Source organism: Dictyostelium purpureum (genome assembly GCF_000190715.1).
Source record: "Dictyostelium purpureum unplaced genomic scaffold DICPUscaffold_656, whole genome shotgun sequence".
NCBI classification, from domain to species: Eukaryota; Evosea; class Eumycetozoa; order Dictyosteliales; family Dictyosteliaceae; genus Dictyostelium; species Dictyostelium purpureum.
In genome coordinates this window covers 1-9,762 of record NW_003519989.1, presented here as the reverse complement: position 1 = coordinate 9,762, position 9,762 = coordinate 1, and the positions used below count along the sequence as shown (strand labels likewise).

The following is a 9,762-nucleotide window of genomic DNA, read 5'->3' as shown; positions in this document are numbered from 1 at the left end:
TCATTAGCATTTTCAAAGAAATAATTGTAAATAAATAAAAAATAAATTTAAATACTTTTTTTTTTTTTTTTTTTGAAAATCATTTGTTTTTTATAATAATGGCAAAGCAACCATACGAAATTTCTTTTTTTTTCTTTTTTTTTTTGTTTAATTTTTACCCTTTTTTTTTATTATTTTTTTTTTTTTATTTTTATTTTTATTTTTTTAATTTTTTAAATCATTTTTTGTCCAAAATTAAATTAAATAACAACTGCAACTTAATTAAAAAAAGATGGATAGATTAGAGAATTTGTTTTTTTCAGTTTGGAGAAATTGCTTTTTAAACAAAGAGATATTTAGGTAGGCTTGTATTTTAGAAAATTAAATAATGCATTCAAATTCTAATTTTAGAACCAATTTTTAGACATTTACAACTATATAGATTAAATAAAAGGGCATCTGTATCGTCCATTGATGAATTAATGAATCATAAATATAGGGATTATATTTCAATTTTATGTTATAATTCAAGTCAAATATTGGATAGAGTTGGTATGATTCCATTTTCGGTGACTTCATTATACCTAAATAGCTATAACGAGGATATAATACCGGGTGTATCGATTCCATCATCAGTAACCAAACTATCAATGCACTGTCGAACAGAGATAATAGGGCCTTTTCAAATTCCCTCATCAGTTACCGAATTGTCATTGCATAGTTATAATCACCCATTAGTAAATAATGTTATCCCAAACAGTGTAAGAAAACTTTATTTGGGTGCATACAATCATCCATTGCATCCAAATAATATCCCTAGTAGTGTTACAGATCTAGAAATGTTTTCGTTTAACCAACCTATTCTACCAAATGTTTTACCCAACTCTCTTCTTCGTATTAAACTATGGGCATTCAGTAAACCTCTTAAAGAAGGTTCAATACCAAATACAGTTATCGAGTTTGATTCAGTCGGACCAATGTATGAACAACCGCTTTGGTTAAAGTTATTTTTAGGTTCAATTCATAGATGTATTAAAACATTTGGCTATCTAAAAAGTATTTACAATTATTTAAAATCATAATAAATCGAAAAATAATACATAAATAATAAATCGAAAAATGAAACATTTATTTTTATTTTATATACATTTATTTCCTTTTTATTTAAACTATACAAATAATAATAGTTAATTTAGTGAGACCTGGCCAAGCACTGGTACAGCTATATTATGCAATCGTATATTTTGTTATTATTAATTTTATTGTTTATTATTATTATTATTATTATTATTATCCATTTATTAATTATTATTATACACTATAAAAAATTATTAATAAAATATTTATTTATTTTGTTGATATTGATGCAATTCCTTATTTAATTTTATAATTGTATCATTTTTTTGTTGTAATTCCCTTTGTAAAGCTTCGATTTTTTCTTTTAATAGTATATTTTCCTCTTCTAATTCTATTGATTTTGTAAAATAGTCGCCTTGTTTTAATAAAAATGCATTTTGTTTATCAATTTCTTCTCTTGTTACAATTCTTTTAAATAAATATTCATCATTCTAAATATTATTTTATAATTAGTATTTTAATATTTATAAATATTTAAATAAAAAATTATTAACGGCTATAACCAAATATCTCTCTTTGTTTAATACTTACTTCCAATAAATCGATTCCTTGTTCTGAAACTCCAAATTTTTTTAATGATTGTTTAAAATCATTTGTAAATGATGTCTCTGCTTCTGGTTTTGATAAAATTTCGTCCATTTATATATGTATGAATTCTATTTATAGTATATTATTTTATACCTAGTTTATTGTGATATTAAATAAGAAAATAAAATAAAATAAAAAAATTTTAAAATAAAAAAAAATAAAAAAAAAAAATGAAAATTTTTTCATTTTTAATTATTTTTATTTTATTTTTAATATTATTATTTTATAAAAATAATTTAATTTTTTATTTTTTTAAAAATACAATTTAGAAGAAAACTTCAAAGTAATGGATCATTCAGAAATATAATTCTCTTTTTTTTTTTTTTTTTAAATATCCAAACATTACACATTAGAATCACATAAATAACAAACAATAAATATATATTTATTTTACCGATTTTTTTTTTTTTAAAAAAAATGGTGGGAAATGATAACCAATACGAACAGTTAATAGAAGAATATAAAAAACTAAACCCAACATCAATTAAAACACCAATAATCCCCAATCTACCTATATCATCTATATTTAATAAAGTTTTAACATTTAAATTAAATAATAATAACTATCAAATTTTAATATCAGTAACAATACCTAATATTATTCATATTTATTTTGTTGGATTGAAAGAGTTTAATAAAAATGAATATAATAACTATAAAGTAATTAAAGTAAGTTTTATATTATTTTATCTGTAAATAGTAACAACTAGAGAATGATTATTAATACTTTTAATATATAGATCATAAAAACGAAATATTCAATCAGAGATATAATAATATTCAGAGATAAATCAATAACATATTTACTATTACCTTTATCAAATAATTCTCTATGGTACATTAATATAAGTAATCATATTGACTCATTTATAAAAAATAATATAAATCTTGGTGAAAAAAAGAAAGAAAATCAACAAAAAGATATAAATACTATTGTCTTGGATGATTATCCATCCAACTATATAGATACTATTGATTCAATTAGATATGTGTATTATATAGAAAATAGTATACCAATAACTAACTCATCACAACAGCAGCAACAAAAATCTAAAACTTCCTCATTAATCTTCTTATTAAACTGTGACAGCAACTCGATGTTTTTAGAATCCAAATCATTATTAGAATCAAAACTTTCAATTATATTTCAATCAAAAAATATTGTTTGTTTAGATTACTCAAATACACCCAATAATCCATTTAAACCATTATTATTTACCAACGACAACAGCATTAATAATAATATTAATGATTATCAAAATAATATAGTAAATAATCCAATTTTAAAAGTTTTTAATATAGAATCTCTTAAACTATCTCTAGAATATAAGGAAAGAAAAGATAAAAGACAGAAAACTATTCAAAACATATCATCACCAGATTCAAATTGTGAAATTGCAGACTACAGTATATTATTTCAGAAAACCTCAAACTCATATTCACTATTCAAACTATACAACAAAAACAATCCCAAAACTCTTTTTATCTCAATCCTTTTGTCAACTCTAACCATTGTAAACTTATCAGACAATACAAACAAAAGCTCTACTCATCAACATCAACTAAAACAAACAAACATTACGATTATGGATATTTTTTCAGACTTTTTGGTTTATTTATCGAATGGAACAATATATATTTTATGCTTAAAAGAACTTATAACAAAAAGTAAGATTTTATCTTATTTTATAAATCATTTTGATAATAATTTCCACCATACTAATTATTTTTTTTATAGAAAATTTAAAATATATTAATTTTTACTCTTTTCCGAATAATGTAATTTATTTTCAACTAAACAAGAATGAAATTGATTCAGGGTACACAACAATATCATTATTGACATTTGATGGCACCATACACCTTTATACATTAATTCATAACAAAGATACTATGGATATAAACGATGACGAAATCGAACCCTCACCAAACCAACAAACAAATAAAAAGAAATCAACAAAATTTGCAGATTATTTAAATGATTTTCAAACTTCACATCAATTATTAGATTTAAAAATTAAAGTAAGAAATATTTTTATAGTAAACTTTAATAATCTTGAGTTTTATACTTATAAATTAATTTTTTTAGGAAATTGATTCAAATATTTTAGATGTAAATAAAAAAATTATATTTTTTACAAAATATAAACAACTTTTAAAGAATCAAAAAGATCTAGTGGTAAAGAATAATGGAAACAAATTTTCATATTTATTTCCTTGTAAAACGACAGTTATGGTATCTCCAGTTTTCAATTTATTAAGAAGCGGTGTAAATAATAATGATTTTTTGGTTATCTTAAGATTAACACTATTAAACAAATCAACAATGGATTTAGGCGATGGCTGGAATCTTATGATAAGGTTCACAACAAATGACTTTCCTTTCCAAACAGTTAACAGTCTGTCCTATCCAATGGAAAAGCTTCAACCAAACTCCACATTTAGCTTTGAAATACCGTTAGAATATAAATCACTAAATAGATTCAGATTTGTTGTATTTTTATCATATCAAACAAATATAAAAAATAATAATAATAGCAAGCCCAACATTGGTGGTATAAATATTTTGGTTTTAGAGAAACAAATTCACCTGTTTAACCTTTTAAACATAGCTCCGCCATCCCCAATGTCATCAATCATTCAGAATCAAATACTTAATCCGATTAACTTTGGTTCAATTTTTAAAATCTTCAACTTTATCAATAATTTTAATAACATTTCACAAAGCTCGACGAGTTTAATTTCCCAACCAATCACTATTTCGTATCCATTGATAGTCTATGAAATTTTAGCGAATCAAACTGTCACAGGCCAGGTTAACCAAAAAAATCCACAGCATCAAAACTATCAACAATTTTTAAATTTAATATTTAACAAACCAAATAACCCCAATACCAATATCACCAATTATAACGAATTAGCATTGGAATTTCAAACGCCATATAAAGATATAGTTAAATTTAGAATCGAACAAAATGAAAAAAATAGTTTTAGATTTAATTTTGAAAGTAACAATTCAATTTTAAAACCTTTAATTATTCAATCACTATTAATTCAGTTTTCAGCGCCAAACATCCAAGACGATTTTAAGATATCTGAAGATTATATTGCCAAGAGTTTAGCTATTTACAAAGAAAGATTCAATAAGTGGAAATTACTGCTACAAAAACATCATCCTATTCCGCATCTTCATAATCTAATTTCCAACCAAACCCAAATGAACGATAAATCATTTTATGATGAAATTAATAAAATAATTCAACTATTCGATTCATTTTATTTATTTTAATAAAATGTGTAAATATAATAAAAATAAACCTTTTTTTTTTTTTTTTTTTTTTTGTGGGCTATATAAAAATAATAATTTTCTTTCTTTTTGAAAATAAAAACTATTATTAAATGTTTTATTAATTTATTTTATAGTGACTATTTGTTGTGTTTCTACGGTTATTAATGATTAAATACGTCTTTAATATTTGTTAAAAATCTCTTTAAATATAAGTTTGGATTACCACCAAATTTAATTGTTGTTAATCTCTTTTTATCTAAATTGATTTTTGGGGGTATATAAATATCTGTAATTGTTACATAATAAAGTTCATAATAATCATCATTACTGTTGTTATTATTTGGATTACTACTTGTCATATTTGGTGATAATGGGAAAGCTGGTGATATTGAAAGTGGTGAAATATTTTCTATACTGTTGTTAGCATTTGACGACTTGAAACAATTTGATAAAAATCCACCATGATATTTTTGGCCTAATGGAGTATTTAAAACATGACCAGAACCAACAGCTTGAGATGATTTTAAGTTATTAAAACTATGATTTTTAGTGTTTATATTTAATCTATTATTATTGTTTGAAAAAATATTTGGTGAAGTTGATGAAGATGAACTAATTATTGGTGATGGTGGAGCACTAATAGTTGATGAAGGAACTGGATATAGATTGTTATGTGATGAAAGTGGTGGATTTGGATTTGATTGATTTAATATAATTGGTGTATTATCTTCAAGATTAATAATCTCCTCCAATGACCATGATCTTGGTAATGTTGAGAATGCCTTCTTTAATGATTTGGAAATTTTTAAATTATTTGATTTTGTAACATTTTCTACATCTTCTAAAAAATACAATAATCTTGGTATAGCCTTAATTGGCTCGGTACTGTATCTTGGTGATCCTTGAATTGGTGTATTTGATCCACTATTATTTGATGGAGAGTTTTCACCATTAATTTGATTATTATTATTATTAATATTATTATTAACACCACTATTATTTATACTTCTTGGTGTTATTTGACCGTTTGATGATGAAGTAATGGAAAAACTATTTAATTGATTTACAATATTACCTGGGTTATTAATTGAATCTGCTGAAACATTTAAATTATTAACACTGCTAACATTGCTACTAATGCTACTACTACTATTACTAATATTATTATTGTTATTATTATTATTTACTTCAAATTGTTCTTTTTTAATTTTCTTTACTCCAATTACCAAGTTATATTCCATAAAATCTTGGCTTGATAAAAACTAAATTTAAAAAAGAAAAAATTATTAATATGAACACATTTTTTAAAAATTATAATTTGAAAATAAAAAAACACTTACCGTTATATCTTTTTCGATTTGTTTAAACATTGGTACTCTAGTTATAATATCTAAATTTAAACTTAAAGACTTTTGTTGATTCTGTTGTTTCTTTCTTCCAAGTTGTGGAGATGGAGTTGATGGCGAGTCACCACCTGTTCTGGTTAAACCGTTCTAAAGTTTTAAAGAGAAAAGCCAATTAATATACTATTATCTAATTAAAATAATTGAAAAAAATAAATTGATGATATTACATATATATAAGAATCTGGTATTGAATAGTTTTGATCGAATGGATTTGATAATAACACAACATAAGCATGACTTGAACTATTACCAACTCTATATAAACCTAAATATTTTTCTAAAAATGCATTTGGATTACCGACTAAATAATTATAATAATGTGGTAACAATTTTCTTATCCTAATTGAATCTGATTTTGAAATGGTTTTCATAATATATTTTCTATCTGATGAATATAAAGTGAATGACTCTGATGATGAGGATGAAGAGAATGAAGAAGATGGTTGATTAATATTTTGTATATTAGATGGTTGTACATTTGGTGCAGTTGATGTTATATTTGGTGATGTTGCATTTGATTTATTACTATTGTTACTATTTGCGCTATTATTACTACTATTATTTTTCTCTTGGAAATCCAATACAAAAGATGACCATGACTTTAAAAATTCAGTTTGATCAATTCCTAATCTATTTCTTAAAACTTGAAAAACGTTTGGTGAAAAATCTTTGATGGTGCTCTTTCTTTCCGACATTGAAATCTTATATTTTTTAAAATGTTCAAATTGTGGTTGGGTAAGAACATCCAATTTATCAAAACCTATTCTTAAAGAGGTACGTAAAGCTATTAAGGCGATGTTAATCATCTCTTGTGATGGATCAACTTGGAGTACCGGTCTTTTTGGAATTGGGTTATTGATTGGTTTTAGGCCGTCACCTCTTGGACTACGTCTATGTAAATCGATTAATTTAAAAGTTAAATTATCATCATAGCCAAACTCTTCGTCATCTGAATCCAATGATTGTCTTTTCTTTTTATTTTCTTGAATTGAGCTTGGTGGTATAACAATAGCTGGTACTGTTAAATTATCAGATCTTGTTGTAGTGGTGGTGGTTGTTGTTGCTGTTGCTGTTGCTGTTGCTGCTGTTGCTCCAGTAGTAGTTGTGGTGGTTGTAGTTGTGGTGGTGGTGGTTGAATGGTTTGTTGAAGAAATAATTTTATTATTATTTATATTACTATTATTACACATTGAATCAATATCGATTGACATTGAACATAAATTTTGAGATGGGCTTGTTAAATTTGCAGAGGTTGTAATTTCGTTAATGGCACTCTCTACGATAATTGCAGCTGTTAAATTATTGGATGCTGTGATTTTAGTAGTCGAGTTCTCAACCTTTGAAAAGATTACTTGCGAATCAGCTAATGATACAATATTTGTTCTATTTGAGCCACTATTCTTTCTACCTCCCAATGGTGATACTGGCGGTGTCAAATGAACTCTTTTCTCTTTAATTGAATTAGACTCTGGTGATAAATGTGGTGACTGTGGTGGTGACAACGATGTTGGTGATGAGATCATTAAACCATGGTTTACTTTTGATGTTGGTGATGATGGTGAATGTGGTGATACCGATCCTGATGACTCTTTTTGCTCTTGTTGCTGCTGTTGAATCGCCTCTAACAGTTTTTTAGCTCTATATTTTGATACACTATCATTTCTTCTTAATAATTTTGGATTCATTTTACTTTTGTATTCTTCGTCGTCATCATCTTCTTCGTCATCATCTTCGTCGTCATCGTACTCTTCCTCTTCTTCGCTACTGTTATCTTCTGTTGATAAGATTTCATTTTCTTCTTCAATAATAATTTCATTTTTATCTGTTATTACATTAGTCTTTTTTACAGTTGTAATAGTTGTTGTATTTGATGATAAATTATTATGGTTATTATTATTACTATTATTTGGAATAAGAGAATTATTTATAGTATTATTTGTACCATTATTCTTATTATTATTACTATTATTATTATTTTTATTACTATGTGGTATAATTGATACAACCATATTGGTAAAATTTATCAATTAAATGAATTAATTGATTTTGAATATAGATTATAATATTATTATTTTATAACTATTATTACTATTATTATTATATGCGCTTAATATAAATTATTAAATGATTTAAAAGATTGTTGATTTAAAAAAATATATTTTATTATGATTGATAATTAAATAAAAAAAATAAAATAAAAAAAAAATAAAAAAATTTAATTATTATTTTAATACTTTAATATATTTGCTACTGTCTTGATTGTGTTTTATTTTTATTTTTATTTTATATAACTTTTTATTATTTATATAACTTTATTTGAATGTTATTTTAAAAAATTAAATTGATAAAAAAAAATTATTGTGTGTGTTTTATTTTGTGTTGTGTTTAAAAAAAAATGGGGTAATTATTTTAATTTAATTTTTTAATTTAATTTTTCAAACAAATTGGATGATGATAATGATTGAATTTATATTTTTATCATCTATATTCAATTATTATAAAATATTCTATTATTATTTTTTAAATCAAAAAAAAAAAAAAACACCCATTAAAAATTTTTTTAAAAAAATTACAAAAAAAAAAAAAATTATTTTTTTAAAAAAAAATTTTAAAAAAATTTAAAAAAAAAAAAATTTTAAAAAAGGTGTTTAAATGCAAAATTAATCACACACTATTCTTTGTGATTTGATGTATGGATTTCATAATTTAAATATTTCATTATGAATAAAAAATAAAAAAGAAATAAAAAATAATAAAAAATAATAAAAAATAAAAAATAAAAAAAAATAAAAAAATCAAAATTTCTTGTGATATTTAAAATTCTTCGTCAAATTTTGATTTTATTTTATGATTCCATTATATAATTTACATATTATACATATATATAAATAATTTAATAAATTAAAGTTTTAAAATATGCATAGAAATGTGTGTGTGATTAATTTTGCTTTCAAACCACTATTTTTTTTTTTAACCGTAAATAATAAAAAAAAAAAATTTCATAAACGAAAATCACCACAAAAATAAAATAAATGATTTAAAAAAATATCTTTTTTTTTAGGTTTTATTTTTTATTTTACAATTTTAGAAAACAAAATAATAATACAAAATAAAAATAAAGTTTTTTTTCTTTTTTTCTTTTTTTAATTAAATTTAATTTTTATTGTTGTTGTTATTTGGTTGTGATATTTATTAATTCGAAATAGCAACCCTCACAAACCCCCTTCATACACTTCTACATATAAAACATTAATATATGGTACTGTTTTTTTTTTTTTTTTGGAATTGTATAATGTTTTAAATGACCTAAATGACCCTTCATTATTATTATTAATTAATTAATATAAATGTTGAAGATAAAAG

At 23.1% G+C, this 9,762-nt stretch overlaps 4 protein-coding genes across 4 annotated transcripts; 2 read left to right on the top strand and 2 right to left on the bottom strand.

Annotated features, from left to right (window-relative positions):
* Positions 1-271: 271 nt before the first annotated feature.
* On the top strand, positions 272-1,061 carry DICPUDRAFT_85336 (uncharacterized protein; the record flags this gene model as incomplete). Its single annotated transcript, XM_003294844.1, has 2 exons — positions 272-339; positions 404-1,061. 2 exons carry the CDS (start codon positions 272-274, stop codon positions 1,059-1,061), a joined length of 726 nt encoding a protein of 241 aa, XP_003294892.1.
* Positions 1,062-1,322: 261 nt separating this feature from the next.
* Positions 1,323-1,755, bottom strand: DICPUDRAFT_85335 (uncharacterized protein; the record flags this gene model as incomplete). The annotated part of the gene is made up of 2 exons (XM_003294842.1): positions 1,323-1,547; positions 1,648-1,755. The coding sequence occupies 2 exons, from the start codon at positions 1,753-1,755 to the stop codon at positions 1,323-1,325; spliced, it is 333 nt and encodes a 110-aa protein (XP_003294890.1).
* A 366-nt stretch (positions 1,756-2,121) lies between these two features.
* Positions 2,122-4,993, top strand: DICPUDRAFT_159971 (uncharacterized protein; the record flags this gene model as incomplete). Its single annotated transcript, XM_003294843.1, has 4 exons — positions 2,122-2,373; positions 2,445-3,111; positions 3,443-3,726; positions 3,794-4,993. 4 exons carry the CDS (start codon positions 2,122-2,124, stop codon positions 4,991-4,993), a joined length of 2,403 nt encoding a protein of 800 aa, XP_003294891.1.
* A 161-nt stretch (positions 4,994-5,154) lies between these two features.
* DICPUDRAFT_159970 (uncharacterized protein) lies at positions 5,155-8,408 on the bottom strand (the record flags this gene model as incomplete). Its single annotated transcript, XM_003294841.1, has 3 exons — positions 5,155-6,255; positions 6,334-6,486; positions 6,567-8,408. The coding sequence occupies 3 exons, from the start codon at positions 8,406-8,408 to the stop codon at positions 5,155-5,157; spliced, it is 3,096 nt and encodes a 1,031-aa protein (XP_003294889.1).
* Between the last annotated feature and the right edge of the window lie 1,354 nt (positions 8,409-9,762).